The 23,882-nt window shown below is 39.1% G+C and overlaps 1 protein-coding gene across 6 annotated transcripts in view; it reads left to right on the forward strand.

The window, feature by feature from the left end:
• Positions 1–23,882, forward strand: part of RAPGEF5 (Rap guanine nucleotide exchange factor 5) — a 216,142-nt gene that overhangs the window by 174,008 nt on the left and 18,252 nt on the right. For 5 of the 6 annotated variants that reach the window (XM_037890563.2, XM_043541062.1, XM_037890560.2 and 2 more), the window contains exons 13-21: positions 924–1,068; positions 3,519–3,616; positions 5,512–5,542; positions 6,447–6,525; positions 10,698–10,847; positions 13,616–13,713; positions 15,440–15,562; positions 18,664–18,842; positions 22,944–23,034. In XM_037890563.2, the coding sequence (XP_037746491.1) occupies positions 924–1,068; positions 3,519–3,616; positions 5,512–5,542; positions 6,447–6,525; positions 10,698–10,847; positions 13,616–13,713; positions 15,440–15,562; positions 18,664–18,842; positions 22,944–23,034 (994 nt within the window). The remainder of the gene's footprint in view (positions 1–923; positions 1,069–3,518; positions 3,617–5,511; positions 5,543–6,446; positions 6,526–10,697; positions 10,848–13,615; positions 13,714–15,439; positions 15,563–18,663; positions 18,843–22,943; positions 23,035–23,882) is intronic. The other variant, XM_043541063.1, reaches the window with a different exon arrangement.

Genomic DNA, 23,882 nt, shown 5'->3' on the forward strand with positions numbered 1-23,882 from the left:
CTTAAACTTACCCAGACTATGCTTCCTCTGATACAGACAGCTCCTAAAAATACTCACATCTATATAATTTACAGATTTTAATGTGTCGTAAGGGGAAGATAATTGGTGTATATCTTATAACCTTTTAATGATATGGTACTATATATTCTATATCCCACTTTAAAGATGGAAAACATGTTTTTTCAGGAAAATGTTCCACCTACCTCCATATGATGTCGACTGTTTCTTTTAATTAGCTTGTTGCTGTAAAATGAACTGATTTCTCAAGTTTCAGTTTTAATAACATGATGCACAAAATTGTGCAAACAAATGATTCTCTATACTTGAGGAAAGAAAGAATGGGTAAGAGGCAGTAATAAGTAGATTGTGTGATGTGGCAATTTTCTCCTGTTGCTTTTATTTGCATTGAGACTTGGGGGGAAATGGTCGAAATTGATCCCTTTTACTTTTTTTAAAATAATGTGTTATTTTCACTGATGCATAATTATATATTGGGGAACAAAAAGAATTCCTATGCTCCAAAATGTAATGTTTGTATTTAATGATGCATTGTCCTGCTTCCAACAGTAAATCATGTTTGCATCTATATCAGTTGCAGAGAAAAGATATGACTCAACGTTGTGTAATACCTTTTAAATTGGTTTTCCTTTTACAGAATTGTGTCCCCAATCTATAAAGAAGAAATATATTCAGGTAGCAATGAGGCTCAGCTGACGTTTCTGTACTGTGTATTTCATTCCTAAAAGTTGATAACCTTTCTCAATTTCCTAAACTACACAGGATAAAGTACTTCAGACTATATCGTATAATGAAAAATTCTGCACTGCCAGGAAGGATGGATGATATGACCTAACTGTTCTTTTCCCCCTTTAATTTCTACATTTTAATGATACCCCAGGCTTCTGTTCCTTAACGTATTGTACCTATTGTGCTAAGAATGATCAAGGCAAGGAAGAAAATGCAGATGTTCCCTGTAGAAAACGAAAAGTCTTGCATTTGGTGTCTCAGTGGACTTCTCTCTACAAAGACTGGTTACATGAAGATGAGCATTTAAAGCAGTTTTTAAAGGTACTGTAATACTCACTGATGCACTTTAATACTATAAATAACAGATTCTTAGGTATGTGTGTTGAAAATCCCAAATGAGAAAAATATTGGGCATAATTTTTCTTACCTTTGAGACCTTTTATACTAGGTCAGTGATTAGGGCATAAGTCCTCTCTGCCTATAGATGGAAACAGTATGACCAAGCGACCTTCTACATATAAGGGGCTTAATGCCTCATTGATTTTTAAGTTTCAACTGAATATCTGTTATGTGAGACACTGGAAATAAACACTGAGTTCTAATACGAAACCTTGTAAAAGGGTGGGTAATCTTTAAAGGGAGGCGCTCTAGACTAATATTTTGAAGAAAAAAATTAACAGGTAAAGGAAATATCCACAGGTGTACTCATGTTCTTTACCAGTCCAGAACTTCCCAAATCAGGGTTCCAAATAACATAGACTGGGACAGCATTTTATGCCCCTTTCAGCAAACACTGCATCAGCCTAACACTGAACATCTATTCTGTACTGTTTGACAGGTGCTCGTGGATACCCTGGTAACTCCATTATGCATTTTGAGAAAGAAGGGGCCTCTCTACACAAGCACATACTGCATGGCACGTATGTCAGTGCACACTAGGAACTTTTAGTGCAGATCAGCAGGGCCCACATGGATAGTTAGTGGGCGGCATGCTGGAGAACTGTAGATTTACATTCCAGCTTGGTGTGAAGTAAGTGCTTGTGTAGACATGCCCTAAATTTCTGCCTTACTTATGAGCAAGGAGTGTTCGGTCTGTCTGTATGATGCATTCGTCTGCACCAGCAGGGTGTAACTTCTAGTGCACACTAGTGTGTCACGCATTAAGTAGCCTATGTGGACCCTGCTGGTGTGGACTAAAAGTTACTAGTGCATATTAATGTAATTGCTGTTTGAAATGGAACTACATTAACACATACTAGGGACCAGCAGAGTCCATATGGGCTAGCTACTGCGTGATACACTTTTGCACACTAGAATTTACACCCCTCTGATATGGACTCTTGCGTATTTTCGCATAGACAAGCCCTTACTGTCCTGTCTCGGTGATTTCTAACTGCAACTGTAGCTTGATTGTCATTAAAATAGTAATGCTATGCTGGGCCTAGATCTGTCTATTTCCTACTTCTGATGGAAGGAAGGAATTCTCTTGGGAGACTGCCTGAGCTCCTTCTCCTTTCCTGAAGTAAAACTCTTTACCTTCATTTAGGGACTTGGTTGGGGGCACTTTCTGTTATGGATTCACTCATGGTAAACTTAAGAACCCTGCAGTGCTAAACTAATCTTGCAGAAAGTTTTGGGCTTCTTTGCTATTTGAGTTCCTTGTGACTGGTGCAGAGCACATAGAAGTAGGGGCCCCAGGGTTTCTGCTCTAGGGACATTCCATGTATAAAACAGTGCTAGGATTTGGGCACCAACTGCGCCAACAATGGGGGATTTACATTTTATTAAATGTTGGTTTATATTGTAAGCCCCTGGGGGCAGGGGCTGTCTCTTTGTTCTGTGTTTATCTACAGAGCCAAGCACTTTGGGCCCCAATCCCTGACTGTGGCTTAAGGCACCACCACAGTACCTCTACTGCTACTGCTAATGTTCAGTTGGTCTGAATTGCACCTGAAAAAATTGCATATGAAATTGCAGTCCAAAATTATTTATGCCCACAGTTTGTGAAGTTGGACTGATAATTTGGCCTTTAGTATATGGTCCCCATTTGTTAGCCAGGAGAAACTCTGTATAAACTTCTGGATGGGTATAGAAGATGAAAGAGAAAATGTTTGCCTCCATAATGACTTCAAGTGTCAAAGTCAGTATAATTTGTTTACTTTATATCTAAGGTCAAATGTCTTCCATAATTAGTTGAGGCTCTCAGAAGGGTTTGAATAATGACATTCAGGAAATGCAAAAAATCAAGAACATAAGATTTATTTGCTTGTTAATCTGAGACTAGGAGCATCCTGTCATTTCCATGTGAGAGATTTTGGGACTAGAAAATTTTTGGATGTAAATGCAGAAAATAAATGAAAATACTCCTAATCTTAGTAGTCAAATCAATTGATTAATTATTATTAATGTCATTGTTTTGATCGAGTGATGATGGTGTGATCTATTTTCATGCTTAAAAGTAGATTGGTATGAGCTAAACCAGGTTTAAAGTAACAAACAAAAGTGCCGTTTTAAATCTTTCCACAGACTGCTGACACCTTAGCGCTATCCTTTGGTTATGGTATACAAAGAATACTTCTCTGTACAGTAGCCAGACACTGACTGGTTTAGTTATTTAAACAGGAACTGTCTGGATTACAGGACCCATTTTAAAACATTCCTGGAATTTATTTTATTAGGGTAATGCTTCATTTGATGGAGGCTGCTGATATGATATATAATATTTCTTTCAGTCATCAGATATGTGCAGATACCCTTTTTTATTTTTTCAGACAATATACAGAAATGTGTTAGATGATGTATATGAATATCCCATACTCGAGAAGGAATTGAAAGAATTTCAAAAGATACTTGGAATGCATCGTCGTCAGTAAGTATCGATTTTGCTCAACCCTCATTTTTTTGGGTATAATTTACTTTTTTTATTTACGTTTTTCTTTAGCACAGAGAAAGACGAAAGGATAAGTAATATAACTACAGTACAAGGAAAACAACAGCCATGGTGTTGTATAAATAACCTTTCTTTTTATATAAAGCCAAATTAGTCCAATTTTTCTCATGTTGTAGAGTAAGGTACTATACAATTACTCCCATTAATTTTGGTGAGAGTAGAGTACTTGTGGAGTAGAGTACTACTCAGTGTGAGTAAGTGTGGCAAAATATGACCCATTTGTCACGGTTATTTTTAGTAAAAGTCACGGACACGTCACAGGCAATAAACAGAAATTCATGGAAGCCTGTGAGCTGTCCCTGACTTTTACTAAAAATAACTGACAAAATGGGGAGGCAGGAGGGTCCAACACCCACCGCTGCTGGAGCTTCGGGTGTCCCCTGCCGCCCGCAGCGGCTTGGAACTCCTGGGTGCCCTCCCCCATCCTCCTCCACCCTGCAGTGACTTGGAGCTGTGGGGCCCCCGTCGGCTGGCTGCCCCGGGGCTGAAGTGGAAAATGTCACAGAGGTCTCTGGAAGTCACAGATTCTGTGACTTCTGTGACCTCCGTGACAAAATCTTAGCCTTACCAGTAATTAGCAATGAATTATTTAAAATAACTGATACAATATACTGTATTGTTTGTGAGTGGGCAGGACTTCTTTTACCATGAAACATTTACTCAACCCTCTTTTGCAACTAACATGGCAAGTTTGTTCTTCAATACTAATTATATTTTAAAAGACATTTTAATGCATATGTTTCAAGTAAATAGAATTTTTTTGTTGTTACTTGATCATGTTGAGATCAAAGAGAGCTTTGACATTGACTGTGACCAGTTCTTATCCCTAGGGATGAATCTCTTATTTGTTTTCTGTAGTATCAAACAGGTTTGCAGCACTTATATTTTCATCCCAGATTATATGATTAAACAAATGGGTTTCAATCTATTAAAAGCAAATAGTTATCCAGCAGTTGTTACTCTTATAGCCTCAAAAGTCTGTTTTGCAATCACTCATACCATGAAACTTTCACAGTTTGGTGTAATTAGATATTTAGATATTTTACATTCAAATCTGTGAAATCATTGTTTATATGGACTATCTCACTTTTCCCAAGGTTTGCTACGTTTCTGTGATTGGTTAAGCTTCCTAAGGGGGTCACTAGGTCAGAGGTAGCCTGAGCGCTTGTCTACATGTAGAACTATTCGGGAACAGCTATTATTGAATAACTTCATGTTGTGGACTCTCATATTCCAAAACAAGAGTTACTTGTTTTTATTTAGCTTAACTGTTCTAGAATGTATGTGTCTACACATGGAGCTATTCAGGCATAGCTGTTACTGAATAGCTGTATATATAGACAACCCTTGAGTTTAAAGGAGTTTTAACAAAAACAGAAATGGGTCCCAGAACTCCTGACTCGAGTTCCCTGATCTGACCACTAGTCCATGCTCTGTCTTGTACTGGCATATAAAAATGTGAATGTTCACAGTGAACCACTTTGCCAAGTACACTGTGCACACTGAAATATGTTAAAGGACATTGACTGGACACACCTTTTGTAAATGTACACCTCAGCTGGTGTAAATCAGCATAGTTTTGCTTTACATAAGCTGATGATCTGGCCCTAAGGCTTTTAGTGTAGTATGCTAGGGCTTGATCCTATGACCTACTAACTTCTTCCTGGGTGCAACTGGGTGACCTCAACTCACACTGAAGGAACTCTGCACTAACTTTATAGTGAGTATATTATGTTATAAACTTTTGGCTGGCTGCAAATTCCTTTTCTAATCTTTGAATAGAATGAATAACTCAAATTATCCCTTTGTTTCAGCACTGTAGATGAATATTCACCTCACAGAAAGGTAATACAGGATACATATATTTGACTTTTACATTGCTTGCTTGCTCATAACCTCTTCTCGGCCTAATTAAAAATGACTGTTGGCCAAAAACATGACAGGACACATCCGAGAGTCTAGGCCTGCAATGCTGCTAAAAGCTTTTTTCCCCCCAGCCAGCACAGCTCTGGTTTCAGCTGTGTGTGCTGACCTAAAGTGGCTGTGATATTATTAGCATTTTAACAACATGTTTTGAGATGTCAGCATTCAATAGGAGCCTAACAGCATACCCTTTCCTGGCTGGATAGATACAGGTTTGAATTCAGGAAGACAGACACAAACAAATCTAGCAAAGACATTGGCTACAAATGTCAGGTAGTCAGTCAGAGTAAAGGGAGTTGTGCTGTGACAGGGACATACACACACAGAGAAACATGAATTTGTGCCTATTTAACTAGAAGGAAAGGATGCAAAAGGGAGATGTCAACATAAGCGCTGCATGACAGTGAATTGCTGTGCTCATGAAATTCACTGGACTGAAGTTGAGGTGTGTAATAAGCTTAAAAATATTATTTTGGAAATGTAGAAAGCAGAAAATGAGATTGTAGAGAAATTGCTGACTAGGCCAATTGACAGTTGCTATTTAGGACCGTATGTAAGAAATGAACTATGAATGTGATTAGAGCCCCTTGCAATGTTTGCACTGCTTAGCCTAGACATGTTTAACTTCCTCAGAATTCCCCATCTCTACTGTTGTTGTTAAGTAAGACAACTCCCACTTTATTTGTCCAACAATGGATGGGTGGATTTCCTATGAACACATTTTGGCTAGACATATCTAGAGCATTCTACATGCAGTTATTGCTTTGTAAAGGGCAGGAACACATACATTCATTATTCTTTTTTTAATTTATTTATCCCTTCTTAGAATAAAGCCTTTTTCCACCAATTCAGTCTCAAGGAGAACTGGCACCAGCACAAAGGCACCATGAATGAAACAGAGGAAAGTAAGTATGATTTAGAAGCATTAGAGGAAAAGCTCAGTGCAACACCTCTAAATATTGGTACAAGAATATTTCTACATAAAGGCTTCCCTTAAGGAACATTTTCAACTACAAACTTACAACTTCTGAATAATAACCTGGAACTATAAAAAAAGAAAGATCTAATGCAGTGAGAATACATTTCTGTCTGATGCCTTATGCAGGGCTCCAACTGTAACATGATGTCTCAGGGCCCCTTTTTTCCTCTCTTCCTTTCCCACCCCAGCATCTCAGTAATAAAGGTATGTGACTCACAGGAGTGCTGGCAAGAGATTGGACTTTATTTCCAGGCTCTTGATATGGCTCCAGATTGCAAAAGGTTAATATTCCTGTCATCTGAGGGCTCCTGGCTCCAATATCTATTGTTACAATCTTCTCCCCCAAAACTTGTTTGCAAGTGGAATGCAACACGCCCCTTCACGTTAATATCATCCACGACAAAATGCACTTCGCCTTCATTGTTGGTAATGCAATAATAAAGTGAAGCATTATGCATTGACAGCTTTATGGGACTGAGGGAGAGAGGACAATTATATCATGGCTCCAGATTGTTGTGTGAGGTGAAACTACTGTGTATAGAGACACTAGACCCATGCTTAAGCAGAGAACACCAGAGTGAAGTCCCTCACTTTATTAAGTCACTCCTGCAACATTTTCTAGTCCACAATGGTAACTGAAGGTCCAAAAACTCTACAAGTTCAACTCAGATCAGAGTATAATTAATGCCCATTTATGGTTATCATAACTGTGCTCTTTAAATATTCAGAGAAGTATTTCTCTGTGGTGCTCTCTAGGATTACCTTATAGCTCTCTAGGGTTATCTTATACTACCTAACTTGTGGCTTGACGTTCAGATTTGTTGGGATTTCAGGCCCACAAGACAACCTCTAAAAATTTCACGGTGAGATCCTCACCCCTGCTCTGGCTCCTTTATGACATATAAAAGGGCCAAAGTGGTATAAAGGGGCCCTCAAAGCCCCATATGCAGCTGGAGGAAAATTCCCTTGAAGTAGGAACTGAAGCAGACAGTCATAAGACTTCCACCCTTGGAGTGCCAGGATGGGGTGCTGTGGTCAGGAGGGACATGTCAGGGTTGTGGATGCTGCAGGTAGTGCTGCAGTCCATAGGGCATTCTGGGGAGGCTGCTGTAACTTACACAGATCTCCAGCTCGGTCTAAATTATACTGGAGGCCTCTTGGGCCCGGGGAGCAGCCCAGGATCAGAAGAGTGCAAAGGTGATTTAAAACTAACTTAGTCCACACCGTACTTCCCCTAGACTCTGAGTTCTGTTCTGTACTTCGTAAAGTAGGTGCAGCGTGGCATCTCTAGGCTTTCAGTGGCTCCATAGCAATAGCAACCACAAATCTGACATTCAAAATATGAGTGGGGAATAAAGTTTGGGCAGGCCGTAAAGGTGACAGTTCATGAGTACCTGACATCTAGGGTGGTCCAGATCCATTTAAAGTAAGGGAGACATTATTGGCCCAATTTAAAATTAAAGATTGTGTTTGCTGTTGGTCCCCTGTCACTGCCCCTTCCCTCCCACCCCCAATGGCAGAGAATCCTGGAGGAGTGGGAAGACATTTCAGCCAAGAGGAAAATCACTGGCTTTTCTGGTAACCATTGTAGGCAGGTCTGATAACACTTTCCATAGGGAAGTCAAATAATCCTGTCAATTCCCACCCCGCCCCCTTTTTTTTTTTTACAGCTGGTATCATAAAGATGATGTGTACCTTTTCATGATTTTTAGCTATTCCAAAGACAGATTCTGTCACAGGATGAACACCTGATTTACTGCCTGCCAACAGAGACAGGCTAACAAAAAATTCTTACATCAACCGACTGAGATGTTTTTGTAAGGGTTAAAATTTAAGGTTCTCTCTCCTCCTCTACTTCAAAACAACAAAATTGTGGTTTTTCACTAGAGTAAAGTTGCTGACCAACATCCTCTAGTGTAGCATAAGTTAATGAAAATGCCTTGCAGTTGGAAAGGTTTGTGAAGCAGAGGCAGAGCTATTGTTGTATACATCTGTCAGTAGAGACAAAAGAAATCTCATTTGTAGAGGAGAGAAAGGATCATCTCTATACTTTTGTTGTCTCAGTCTGTCTGTAGGAAAAAAAAACTAAATTATAGGTTAAAAAAAGCAATGATTAATGAAGCACCAAAGTGAGTACAAAATAAAGACCATTCTGGTAGTGAGCTTCGTTGACAGATGATGTCATTTTTGAAATACTGATTATACATGTCTGGTGGTGTGTTTCTCCTCTCTTACATTACTACTACAATCCACATGACTGACTAAGATTTCAGTTCTGCAAAACCTGGGTCCCTGAAATTTTGTAACAGAAACAAGAGAAGTACTAACTGAGCTGATCCTATGATGATGCGGTTACTGTCATGCCAGACAAACCCATTTCAAGATAGACCTTTGAATTCTTTCTCCTTAGACCAGCTGAAAGGTTATTAGTGAGAGTTATTGAGTACCTGAATCTCCCTTTGACTTCAATGGAAGTTACAGGCACTTTGGCAGTTCTCCAGATCAGTCCCTTACAGGTGTGATGCACATGTTCCAAAAAGGAGCTGTACTTGAACTAATTATACTGCTGTTAGAACAGTCCCCACGTCTGCTAAGATGTTATGGTGATGTGTATGTGATTTGGATGGCTAGCGAGGTAAGTTAGATAAATGGATTGATGGAGGAAGACTAGAGAGAGCCACTCTTAGAACTTCGAAGGTGAAGTTCAAAATAAGCAAGGTGGAAGATCTGAAGTATACAGAAAGAATTATGATTCTTCTGATCCTGAAAGAAAGGAAGCAAAAAATATCAACAGCTGAGCTTGAAAAGGAAAAAGAGAGAAGAGGAAACTTGTCTTCAAAGTATCCAAAATAAAAGTAAAGGAGTACTTGTGGCACCTTAGAGACTAACCAATTTATTTGAGCATAAGCTTTCGTGAGCTACAGCTCACTTCATCGGATGCATACTGTGGAAAGTACAGAAGACGTTTTTATACACACAAACCATGAAAAAATGGGTGATTATCACTACAAAAGGTTTTCTCTCCCCCCACCCCACTCTCCTGCTGGTAATAGCTTATCTAAAGTGATGACTCCAATTTGCAAATGAATTCCAATTCAGCAGTCTCTCGCTGGAGTCTGGATTTGAAGTTTTTCTGTTGTAATATCGCAACGTAGAGTCCCATAAAAGAATAAATGGACACAAATCAGATGTCAAGAATTATAACATTCATAAACCAGTCGGAGAACACTTCAATCTCTCTGGTCACGCGATTACAGACATGAAAGTTGCGATATTACAACAGAAAAACTTCAAATCCAGACTCCAGCGAGAGACTGCTGAATTGGAATTCATCTGCAAATTGGATACAATTAACTTAGGCTTGAATAGAGACTGGGAGTGGCTAAGTCATTATGCAAGGTAACCTATTTCCCCTTGTTTTTTCCTACCCCCCCTCCCCCAGACGTTCTTATTAAACCCTGGATTTGTGCTGGAAATGGCCCACCTTGATTATCATACACATTGTAAGGAGAGTGATCACTTTAGATAAGCTATTACCAGCAGGAGAGTTGGGTGGGGGGGAGAGAAAACCTTTTGTAGTGATAATCACCCATTTTTTCATGGTTTGTGTGTATAAAAACGTCTTCTGTACTTTCCACAGTACGCATCCGATGAAGTGAGCTGTAGCTCATGAAAGCTTATGCTCAAATAAATTGGTTAGTCTCTAAGGTGCCACAAGTACTCCTTTTCTTTTTGCAAATACAGACTAACACGGCTGTTACTCTGAAACCTGTCAAAATAAAAGTGTTAGAGATTACCTGCTCTGCAGTAAATACCTACAGGAATTCTAACTGTATGTTGGTGAAGCACTATACTGTTCTTTATTATGTCCTTGTGATTTCCCAGGGAGAGGAGGAAGGGAAAAATGATGATGTTTGTGTTAAGAGGTTCGTGTGCCTGTAGGTCAATGTACTGCAACAGTAGCTCCTGCTGTCAAAGATTATTGTCAAACAGAATAACAGCCAAGGCATTGCCACAGTTTGGTTTGTGAAATTCTTCCACCTCCTAGTAGTATATGTCCTCATCTATTTATGGACATTTCTTTCTTCCTTTGTGCAGTTTTCTGCCGTGTGTATATAACAGAACATTCCTATGTCAGCGTAAAAACTAAAGTATCCACTTCAGCTCAGGAGATACTGAAAATTATAGCAGAAAAAATCCAGCATGCAGAGGAGGACCTGACTCTGGTTACTGTCACATTCTCTGGGGGTAAATAATTTTCACTCATCTAACCTTTTACTGTATCTCATGTATAAAAAGATAGTTGAGATTTTCAAGTGCAAGGATGTAACTGTTCCAGTATGGGTCCACAGCTGGATGACCATAGTAACAATAAGGAGCTGCCTACTAGAGAGTTGTTTCCATGACAACAGCTAATTCTTGGGTACAGTAGGTTATTGCATTTCCTCACCCGGATTGGAGTGCAAAGGACTTTCAGTGATTAGAAATATGTTATAAGGTTTTTCCACAGATAAGCCTCCTAGTTTCATATTTAAATGAACTTGGGAAGGTCTTGAGGTATGACTTGCCTTAAAATGAGGATGAGTAGCATTGTGTGCTAGAGGGATAAGTTATGAATTTTCTGTAATGGGTGGATGAGGGATGGGTAGAAAATGTGTAAAATGTTGCTATCTGAAGCAACCCAAGTAATACTTTCTCTGATTAAAGGCTGTTGGGATTATCCTAATTTGTAGCTTTTTTTTTCTCTTATTTTAGTCATTCTTGCTTAACAAAGAAAGGTTTATTGTCTCTTTCAAGGGAGATCACACAAATCACAGGCTGACACTATTGATCTATTTGACCTGCCTGGCCCCATCATTTCCTTTGGTGTCTGTCAGATCTTAAGATCTTTGGGAAGCTGTTTTGCTTATAGTTCGGGCCCTACCAAATTCACAGCCATGAAAAATGCACCATGGACCGTGAAATCTAGTCTTGTGTGCTTTTACCATGTACCATATAGATTTCACGGGGGAGACCAATGTTTCTCAAATTGGGGGTCCTGACCCAAAAGGGAGTTGCAGGGGGTCACAGGATTATTTTCGGGGTGTCACAGTAAGTTGCCACCCTTACTTCTGCGCTGCCTTCAGATCTGGGTGTTTGGAGAGTGGTGGCTGTTCGCCGGGCACCCAGCTCTGAAGGCAGCACCCTGCCAGCAGCAGTGCAGAGATAAGGGTGACAATACCATACCATACCACCCTTATCTGTGCACTGCTGCCTTCAGAGCTGGGCGGATAGAGAGTGGCGGCTGCTGACTGAGGGCCCAGCTCTGCAGGCAGCAGTGGAGAAGTAAGGGTGGCAATATCATATCATGCCATCCTTCCTTCTGCACTGCCGCTGGTGGCAGCTCTGCCTTCAGAGTTGGGCTCCCGGCCAGCAGCCACCACTCTCCAGCTGCCCAGTAAGTAAGCGTAGAAGTACTGCAGCTGCCCCCTGCAATAACCTTGCAGCACCTCCCACACACCGCACAACTCCTCTATGGGTCAGGACCCCTACAATTACAACCCGGTGAAATTTCAGATTTAAATATCTGAAATCATGAAATTTATGATTTTTAAAATCCTATGACCGTAAAATTGACCAAAATGGACCGTGAATTTGAGAGGGCCCTACTTATAGTATCCCCTGTTACTCTTAGTGAATACAAAGATGGTGATTTAACTAGTTGCATAAAAATAAGAAGCTGGATCTACAAAAGAGGCTAATGAATAGATTTAAAATGTATGGGCCAGGTCCTCAGCTGGCATAAATTGGTGTAGCTCCATTGAAGTTGAGGATCTAGTCCTATATGTACTCACCTAAAATGGATAAATACAATAAATTATGGCACATTAATTTATCTCATTCAAAATATAAGGTCAAAGTCTCTCCCCCCCCCCATGCAGATCCCAAACAAACTTTGTGCAGGGTACCCATGCAGGTGTTGAGGGGATGGCATCCTGCCCCTGCAACCCAGAGCCTGCGTGAGGAGCAGCCATGCGACCACATTTAAGTGGGAGTTTTGGCCAGCAGATCCACATAATATCCAAACATACTTGTCATGCCCCTGCCTGTGCCCTAACGTGCCTGAAGTGCCTTCTTAGAACTGCAAAATAACAGTGGTTCTGCTGCTTTTCAGGTCTTGTGCGTCTGTGTAACTAGGAGGCAGGATTTGCTGCTAAATAATAATGGTGATAACTTCATTGCTAGCTTTGATAGCTAAAGAAAACCAGCAATTCATAAATAATGAAGCATAGTATTATCTAACAGCCTATATATGCTTGTTTCTAGAGAAAGAACTAAAATAATAATCACTACTACTTGTCTGATAAATTTCAAAAGGAATTAAAAACCAACAATAAGAATGTCACTTGTTCAATAACATTTGTAAGCCACAGATTGTTACCTCTTCTCCTTGATTAATTCATTCAGTGCTATCAAAACTAAGGTGTCCTGATTGTTATATACTATCAGTAGCATGGTCTGTGCATAACTCCCATGTATTTCCCTTTTCTGGTTGTTATAACATCTGCATGAGTTAGAGATCTGCTGCATCTTTTGTTTGTGTCAGCAATGTAAATGTTAAAGATGTAATTTTTATTAAACCACTTGATTAAATAAACGAGGATGTTTTCATTCAAAAATGATTTCAAAACTTTTTACTCCTTGTAAATAGTGGTTCAAATGTAAATGTATCATTTACTACTAAGGAGCTGAAAGCACTTGTGCAGATTGGCACAGACCTGAATAATTCAGCTTTATGGACATCTTGCTTTGATTGTATTTACTGTACGCCACATAGATAGTGGTATCTCGAGCCTGGTGGATAAATGGGAGCAGGTTGAGTAAATCATTAAATACTACGTACAATACTCGGTTACAATTGCGAAAACAAATTTTTCCTTGTGGCATTTGTTTGCATGTGGAACTTGGTTATTTATGTAGCATGTAGACTTCTATTCTGAGGCTTCTGACTTTTTTTTAATATATATATTTTAAAGAAAAACACGAACTACAACCAAATGACCCGGCTATCTCAAAATCTCTCGAGGCAACCAGTCGGATGTTTGTCTACAGAAAAGATCTGACTGAGACTTTGGTAAGACTGTATGATCTCAAGCTGTATAATGGTCGATTTGTCTGATTCCAAGTCTAAGCCGAGTAGTTTTTCAATTATAATGATACTTTCAGTGTACAATTTATTTTTCCAATTTCCTTAATAAAACTTGTCTGGACTTATTTGCAGAAAGGCAGCTGTAGCATAAATAACTGCCAAAGTCTCTTTCTGTAATTTATTGAGCTAATCGTCCCTTTTAAAATAAATGTTCCTGAATTTGAGTGTCTTTACTAAACAGCAGTGGAATTAGTTAATGTGTCAGATAGGCTTAAGCTTTTATACCCGTTTAAAGGGTTTGGTCAATTCATTGACATTTGTTAAGAGAGAAAAATTAAAAGTCAAATAGCGCTTGGTCCGTGTGCAGGGATGGAAATGGGGTGGGGATGGAGAGAGCCAGTGTAAGGAGCCTTATTTCCTTGTGCCTCTCAGCCACTTTTTAGGGCCAATGCATAATAGCCTTTTTCATGCTCTGCTGCGTTCAGCATCTGTTCCTCCCTAGGATGGCTACTGCACAAAGAGGCTTATGTCTGCCAGGGGAACTAGGCAGACCCGCAGAGTGAACCCATGCTCCTAGGTGCAGTCCCTCTCAGAGTATCTCTTGGGGTGGTGCTACTATACACCACCTGCAGTGTAGACCAGCACCTGTCAGGTACAGTTAGGTCTTCAATAAATGAGCTTTTCAACAATCTTTTGCCGACATTGCAACTATGTAGAAACAAGTGTATGAGTATTCCAACTGCTGTGGTACATTATCAGTATAATTAGACTTCATGAATTTGTCCTATGCAAGAGAAATGTCTAGTTGCATTTTATTGGATGAGTTGACATGCTGTTATCATCATGTATCTTCCACATTGTTTGCAGACTGTTAGCCACCTTTAAAAAATGTTACTAGCAAAACGTCCCCAGCAAGCGATAAGCAATCTAGTTTAATTAGTTACAGAGAGTTTTGTGGAGGGTTTTAAATTTTATTTTGTATCTGTCAAAAAAAAAGCACTAAAATGATGTCTCAACTGATCAAAATCAGCTTTCATCTGGGCAGACGACTTGTGCCAAATTTCAGACTGATGACATAAAAATGAGAGAGAAACCTTTTTGAAAATCAAATTTACAATAGCAATGGCAAATGATCCTCAACTCCAGTGGTATTAATGAGTTCCACAGTAATACGCTCAGTAATTTTCGTGAATTAGGCCTCACAATTTTTTATTGCTGCCTGACAGTTGCACTCAAAGTAAGCCATTTTTCATCACAAAATTGATGGTTTTATGTAACTTGTAAATGTGCATTCTGGGATGCAAGTACGTTATATGTATATTCTGTACTATAAATCTGGTCTGTTTCCTTACTGGAACTCACCATACATTGTCTTTATTTTTAATACAAAACTTGCTGGAGCATTATTTCTGATAACAGGCCATAGTGAGTCCAAGGATTTTACTTTCATTACGCTGTCTGCCTGGTCAGTGTTTTATAATCACGTTTTAGAGAGAGAGAGGGCCTAATGCAATAAGAAGACATTGATCACATTCTCCTGTTTGTTAAACAGGCTGTAACTCATTGAAGGTGAACAGTATGATGAAAAAATTAAGTGCACTCAGGGAGATTACTTTCTCAATGTTGGGCTTTTACTTCAGTACAGTAGCTAATTCAGGGCAGAGCATCTGGGAATTGCTCAGGATCCTTTTGTTTCTGTCCATTGACTTAGAATCCATATGCTGAAAATGAGGAATCACTGCAAAGGTCTGTGAGAATTTTGGGAATTAACACCTGGGATCTTGCCTTAGAATTAACATACTTTGATTGGAGTCTCTTCAATTCAATTCATGAGGTAAGAAGCAGTAGCTTTAGTGTTACTGTATCACTAATTGTCCAAGTTGTTGTGGGGTTTTTTAATCAAAGGTACAAACATGGGTAAATAAGTCATTAGAAGTTAGAATATAGGCTACAGATGGGAAAAAGAATGTATCATTTAAAATTCATGCTGAAAGGTCTACTCTGTCTTTCATGTAGAGGAAACTGATGCAACATCATAGCATTGTCATGACTTTGCAATGTCCTGATGTTGCATCATTATGTTTACGTTGTAACATAAGTATCACGACATCACAGTGCATCAGTATCACTGAGTGGGGAGAATATCACATAAGCCCCAGAAGATGTTTTGGCAACCTTTGATAGCCTGTAAATCTGTCCAGGAAAAATTGATGCATACAACTTCCCTATGTTGGGGCATCTTGTGTTTTCTTTGGTCATATGTGAAATTTTAAAATTGTATTGTTTTATATCTGAAAATAGAAAAGTAAGAAAAGTCTGTCTTTTGCACATAGTAATATTTCAGTAAATGTGACTTTTTGATTGAGATCATAAAAGCCATACAATATTGGGGGGCGGGGGGAGGGGTTAAGTGTACACAGCCACATCTCCTCTGGAAGGGACTCCATTAATTTGTATCAAGTTATCACTTTAAGCACAATGTAACCTGTGATTTTAGCAAAGCCACTACATGCCAACCTAGTGTGGAGGACTTTAAACTGGATTCAGAGGGGGCAAGTGCCAAAAATCCACAAGTAAGCATTAAAAAGGGCTAGATGGCTTGGGGAGGGGGTGGAGGAACATGTAAAATTACTATAGAGTCATAGGTCCTATTATCTATCCCTTTCTTAATGATTCCCAGCGTTCTGTTAGCTTTTTTGACTGCAGCTGCACACTGAGTGGATGTTTTCAGAAAACTATCCACAATGACTCCAACATCTCTTTCTTGAGTGGTAACAGCTAAGTTAGACGCCATCATTTTATATTTATAGGTGGTATTATGCTTTCCAATGTGCATTACTTTACATTTATCAACATTGAATTTCATCTGCCATTTTGCTGCCCAGTCACCCAGTTTTGTGAGATCTCTTTGTAACTCTTTGCAGTCTGCTTTGGACTTAACTATCTTGAGTAGTTTTGTATCTGCAAATTTCGCCACCTCACCTCCTTCCTGACCTCAAACCTTTTTGATGTCTATAGTGAAACACTTCCTCCCTTTTTTCCCCCTTCCTATCCTTCCTGAACAAGCTATATCCCTCTATACCAATATCCCAGGCATGAGACTTATCCCACCAAGTCTCTGTGATGCCAATTAAGTCATAATTTATGTCATGGACTAATACACAGGAAGAACTGGAAGTATTTCCCATACTCCTTGTATTTGTGTATATACATTAAGAAGATGAGCAGATTCCCCTTCTCAACATAAGAACGGCCATACTGGGTCAGACTGAAGGTCCATCTAGCCCAGTATCCTATCTTCCAATAGTGGCCAATGCCAGGTGCTTCAGAGTGAATGAACAGAACAGGTAATCATCAAATGTTCCATCCCCTATTGCCCATTACCAGCTTCTGGCAAACAGAGGCTAGGGACACCATCCCTGCCTATCCAGGCTAGTAGCCGTTGATGGACCTATCCGTCATGAATTTATCTAGTTCTTTTTTGAACCCTGTTATAGTTTTGGCCTTCACAACATCCTCTGGCAAGGAGTTCCACAGGTTGACTGTGCATTGCGTAAAGGAATACTTCCTTTTGTTTGTTTTAAACCTGCTGCCTATTAATTTCATTTGGTGACCTCTAGTTCTTATGTTATGAGAAGGAATACATAACACTTCCTTATTTACTTTTGCGGCACCAGTCATGATTTTATAGACCTCTTTCATATCCCCCAATAGTCGTCTCTTTTTCAAGATGAAAAGTCCCAATCTTATAAATCTCTCCTCATATGGAAGCTGTTCCATACCCCTAATAGTTTTTGTTGCCCTTTTCTGTACGTTTTCCAATTCCAATACGTCTTTTTTGAGATGGGGCGACCACATCTGCACACAGTATTCAAGATGTGGGCGTACCATGGATTTATATAGAGGCAATATGATATTTTCTGTCTTATGGTATAGATTTAATTGGTCCTGTCTCAGTGCAGGGGGCTGGACTTGATGACTTCTCAGGGTCCCTTCCAGGCCTACATTTATGAGATTCTAAAATTGCACAATCACTTAAGGCCCACTCCAGTGCCCCATGTGCCTTTCCACTGACTTTAATGGGCATTGCAACGAGCCCTCTAAAGCAGTGCTACTCAAAATGGTGGTCCGCGGACCGGTGCTGGTTCGCGAGCCATCAGCTGCCAGTCTGCACGCACATTGGAAAAAAAATTGCCGGTCCCCCACATCAGATAGCTGGAGAAGCACTGCTCTAACGCACAGTCCTGAGTAATCCAGAAGTCTCATGGGAATGAGGTGGATGGAGGAAATAGGGCCAATGCAACAGAAATGTCAAAATCAAAATAGTAGTGAATCATCAACTGGAAAGTGTGGTGCCCCATTGAAAATAAGAGGAAGAATGTGACATCTTCCATTGCCTTTCATCTTAGATCTGTTCTCTGAGCTTTCCTCTAAGTTCCATTTAGAAATTTAGAAGTTCTATTTAGAAACTTTAAAACTACAAATGGGTGAACTTGTTCAGAAAAAAAATAAGAGCCTTCCCCTTGCTCCCTGAAGCATTCGCTATTTTTAGAATCAAATCTGAAATGAACTTTTTTTAAGGTTCTGGGGAAGTTCAGATGTGAGTTTTTTAGACAAGCTAAAAATGATTACATGTTGAGAGAGACAGACTATTCTTGTCCTATTTCCAGCTGTGACCAGAAGTAGAGCTGCAGGAAATCTCATAAAAACACTTTTATGGCAAGATTTCCAACCCACATGCAAATTCAAGAGGCTCTAAACTCCAAACCAGAACTTTGAACCATTTGAGATTAACTCATCACTGATTAAAATACCCCTTATAAATAGCAATTATTTCTTACCTAATCTTTTTTTTTAAAATATATTTAATTTTAGATCATTTTAACTTCATTTACAATTTTAAAAAGCCCTAATAATCCAATAATTGTGTTCCAGCAAGAGCTGATATACTTCACCTTCAGCAGACAGGGCAGTGGTGAAAACACTGTGAATCTTAGTCTTCTGCTTCAAAGATGCAATGAAGTACAACTTTGGGTAGCCACAGAGATACTCCTCTGCAGCCAGCTCTGTAAACGTGTACAGCTAGTGAAAAAATTCATCAAGATTGCTGCCCAGTAAGTAACTAAAGTTGAAACTGGAATCCTTCAATGAACATCTTTTATCTTTTCATTTGTGGGGGGAGAGAGACAAAGTGGTGAAAGGGAATTTGTTGTTTATTATCCCTTGTCTTTAAATGTTTAGTAAGTGTGATGTATACATAAAATGGTCTATAAATAACAATATTTAAACACTGGCCAAACCCAGGCATAATGCAGCTGTATGTTGTACAAGTCTTCATATATATATATATGGCTGTTCTTTGTATCAAACAATGATGTCATGGCCTCTTGTGTGTTCTCTTCTGGCTGTTTAGTTTGATCTGTGAAGATCAAGTCGCAAGCAGATATCACACAGGAATGCACAGGCTCCCACTAAAGACTTGTCATGACATTTGGCCACTTTTTCAGTCAGTTTTCCATCTGTCTTTCTCGAAGTGTTTACAGCCTTTCTTGATAGTTGCTCTCCATTCAAGTCTTCCTCTTCAGCTCAGCCAATGCACCTACAACATGACCTGCAAAATTCAAGCTATTTCATCATCTTTTGATGAGACCACCAAACTCATTTGCAATGTTAACCTTAAGCCCATACCTCCAGAGATGAAAGACTACTCATACTGAGCTATTGCACAGTCTACTCCTCTTGAGTGCGCTTAATTTAACAAAATTGTTATATTATTTAGTTACTTACATTTACCAAATTTTAACTGAGAATACTGGATGGGCCATTCCTGCTCCATTACTAGCCTTTATGGTATGCCTGTGGAACATAATACAAGTAAATACTGTACATGGAGAGTTCATTTTGCTTTAATCACGCCTGTTTTAGCAACCAAGGGAATGAAGCTATTGAAACAAATACAGCCATTCTCCTCACCTCTATCATACATTCGTATGTATGCAGTATGTGAATATTCATGTTCATAGAAAATGTATAATATGTTCCCACATCTATCCCTTCACCGATTGACTTGATTTAATTTGTTCCAAGAGAGGCAATTATATAGAGAAGGCCATTCTCTGCTAAACCAATGTCTTTGGTGAAGTGCATTCCATTAATCTAATATAATGTACTTAGAAATGCAATTTGTTTTGGTTTGCAAGTTTTGTGCTATCCAGCAATGCATTCATTTCCAGGCTTATCAATTACTAACTTTGTTCTTATTCTGTCTGAAAGGATTGATTTCATGTGGCTCACTGGCTTCCCCGGTAACACTAATTTGTATTCCTAGAAGAGTTTCATTGCTGTTTCCCATGAACAGGGATATATATGCCCCCTAGAGTCAGACATTGCTATGTCTGAGTTAATTCCATCTCTTTTAGGGGAATGTGAAGTTAAAGTTGCAGAAACCAAATATGGTAACTGGCAATTAATTTTTTAAATATATAATGCATTTTATATTTGCATTACTGATGTGCTCATCATTGTAGTATCTAGAAACCAAAATATAGATGCAGATTTAGATGAGCTTGTAGTTCATTCAAATGCTGCTCTAATCATAAAAGTGACTCTCAAAAAGCAGCATTATAGGGTTCCATTTTTCTTGTATCTAACTAACTCCCAGAACAAATTGGTGCATGGGGAACGTTTGGGGTACAGTAGGGAGGGGAGTGGCATGAGCTCAATGTGCTCAGGCTGCTCTAACTCTTACCAGGGCAGAGAGCCATAACCAGCTCTCTGATTGCCCTCTGTTCCGCTGCTCCCAGATGCTGAATGTAGCAGAAAATCTGACCTAACATCTCCCTGAGCTCCAGCTGGGTCAATGAAGGGCCATAACTTAAATCGCTGTGTTTGGTGCTCTTACACTGCACTGCTGAGTTCCCTAGAAATACCCAAAATAGATGAACAGGAGAATTTTATTTTAATGTCGACAAATGCAAAAAGTAGAGAGAATGTTGTAAGAACATTGATTCCTACACTTTTACAAATTAGAAATTCTACCCAAAAATTAATGTTAAAGAAAGACGGAACCACTACTCTGGTTATACAGGAGAATTGTAGAAGCAATATTTAAGGAGAGTAGATGAAGTAAAGGGAATTATTGATCAGTTAGTCTAATATAGATGCCAGGTTATTTTCTTGAGGAAATAAATCTGTATGCACTTAGAAGTAATCCTCTTGATGAGAGAGAGAGAGAGGTAAGCATGCATTTGGAAAGAACAGATCACGACAATTGTATATAATTACAAGTTTGGTAAGCAAAATAGTACAGTGGACATAAACTCTGATTCAAAATTCATTAAAGTCAATGGAAGATTTGTAAAAACCAAAAGCATGAGACATTTCCTGCCATGAAGAGTTTAAGGCCATTCTAAGGCCTGGATCATGCAAACACATAGGATATGTCTACACAGCTATAACAGACCTGTTGGCCCAGGTTAGCTGACTCGGGCTCACAGGGTTCGTGCTGTGGGGGCTATAAAATTGCAGCATGTACATTCAGGTTCAGGTTGCAGCCTGAGCTGTGAGACCCCTAAGGGTATATTTACACTGCAGTGTAAGTCCAGGGCTAGTAGACTTGAGTTAGCAGGCTCTGGGTTTGTTAATCTAGGGCTTGAGTGTCTGATTCCAGGTCAGGAATTGTTGGACCTGGGGGTCCAGTGTCTATACTGTTATGCAGGCCCAAGTCCAACCACCCATATCCCAGACTTCCTAGTTCCCTCCCAAAATGTGATCACTCTAGCTCTTTGTGGTACAGTGTGTGAAATTTTCCACCAAACTTGACTGTCAGAGGACAAAAAAAGTCTTCCTGTGGGATTGTGGAATACACTTGGCAGACTCCCAGAGCACTAGTCCCTTTCGGTGGCCTTTACACTGCAAAGCAGTCGGACTTGAACCCTACTCTGGGTCCTGCCTTGACTCAGGCTCAGAACCTCCCCGCCTGTGTGATCCTCCTATTACCCTGGGTCTGATCTCTGGGTTAGCATGACTGGTGTGTACACGAAACGGGTTAATCTTGAGCCTGAATTAAAACCCTGGGTTTACATTGTAATGTAGACATACCCTTAGGCACGTACTTAACTTTACTTAAATGAGTAATCCCATTGAAGACCGTGGGACTACTCATGTGATTAACGTTAATTTAAGACACAATCCCAGCATATCTAATTTTTATAGTTGAACTTCAGATTCAGTCTTGCTTGAGAATCTGCTTGAGAAAGTGGAATGATACTGTTTGGATAGCATACTATAGTTTGTGATTACATTTTGCTAATTGGTTAAAAGTAAATAGGGAATAATCATATATAGTAAACATGAAATTAGAGAGAGGTATCTAGCTGAATTTCACAGTTATCAGTAGTAGGGACCAGTAGTAACTAATAATTAATCTAGAGGGATATGTAAATTGAACATTTGCAGACAATAACAAATTGAGGGACTCAAATACATTGGAGGGTAGAGAGAAAATACAGAATGACCTAAAGAGTTTACTGTTATGTGCAAACAACAATAAGGAGAGATTTAATTTAGATAAATGCAGAGTAATTCAACTAGGGAATACTAATACAAACCAAAGAAATATACCAGAGATTGTATAAGAGCAGCATTGTGGAGGAGGTCCTTATGTGATAATAAATGACAAATTAAAGGCAAGGTCAAGGTGTGATGTTGCAAAAAATACATCTTATACAGGATTTGTGTTTATAGAGGAGTAGCACATGAGAAAATAGAAAAATAAAGGTAGAAACTGCCCCCACCCCATATATATGCATTTCATTGGTAAGGCCAGAATTCAAGTACTGTGTACAGTTTTCCAATATTTTCTGGGGGGGAGTGGGAAATTGATAAATTATGACAAAGAAGGATGACAAAAATGAAAAAAAGGATTGCAGGCTTTGACTGGGAAGAGAAATGAAGGGAAATGAATATGTATAACTACAGAAAAGATGATAAAGGAGGGTGAAAATATTTGTATAACAACACAATAGAGGGCAAGGAATCATTCTGTAGGGTAAAGGACTAGTAATCGTTTCAGTGTAGAGGACAATCTTGTAATAGTGCAGGAAAGTTGGACTTGATAACCTGGGATATCTTTCCATCCCAATTATCTATTATTCTCTGAGGAGTGGAAATCAGAGTGTAATGTCCATTTTCTAAAAAATATTATTATTCTACAGCTGCAAAGCCCAAAGAAACCTGAACTCATTCTTTGCCATTGTTATGGGTCTCAACACTGCATCTGTCAGCCGGCTGTCTCAAACCTGGGAGGTAAGCCATGTCTTTGTATCTTTTCAGTCTTGTCAAAACTATATTTTGCACAAGTTTTTGATGGTGTTTTTTGTTTTTTTTTTGAGATACTAGCTCTACATGCTGAAATCAAGTGTGAGGAAAATGGTGGTGGTGGGAGGTCTCAGTATATAGATGTCTACATTACCTGTAAATGCAGACTACCTGAGAATACTAGTGGATCTAAATCTATTCTTGTAGAAATTTTAAATAAGGACAAAGCAAAGAGAGGTATCCAAGATCAGATGAGTTACCCATAAAGGTCCAGAATTTATTATTAGTACAGTTTTGAACTATGGTGGAGAAGACTAGTTAAATTTAAGTAAGGAATGGATTCCAAAGAAACAGAATCATTACATATGGAAGAGTTTCATTTAAAATTTTACAAAATAAAAAGAGACCCCCATAAGGGTAACCCTCGATTAAACTCTTGCCCAGTTGTTTATTTTAGCAACAAGTTTAGGAAATGGGAAGTGAATAAGTAACATATTTAAAAACCTAGATTAATGGTTAAAGAAGCTACAAGTTGCCAAACAGAGGAGGGGATATTAAGAGGGGGATTCCACTGGGATCTGTGTTTATACTGCTGCTGTTTCCATCAAAATAAATTACTGAGTGGTAATACCAGCAAACTAATTATATTTTCTGATTACCCAAAATCAGGGAAGTGTTGACTGGTATTACAGAATAAACCACAAGCAGGCGATAATCCAAAGGATTTGAATCTGTAATGCAAACAAGAATACAGTGCCTGCAATGGACACTGTCAAAAATACCCTCAAGCACAACCAGCAGAATTCAAACAGCAGAAAGGGGCTTATACTCAGCCA

The sequence above is a fragment of the Chelonia mydas genome, chromosome 2, assembly GCF_015237465.2.
Source record: "Chelonia mydas isolate rCheMyd1 chromosome 2, rCheMyd1.pri.v2, whole genome shotgun sequence".
Taxonomy (NCBI): Eukaryota; Metazoa; Chordata; order Testudines; family Cheloniidae; genus Chelonia; species Chelonia mydas.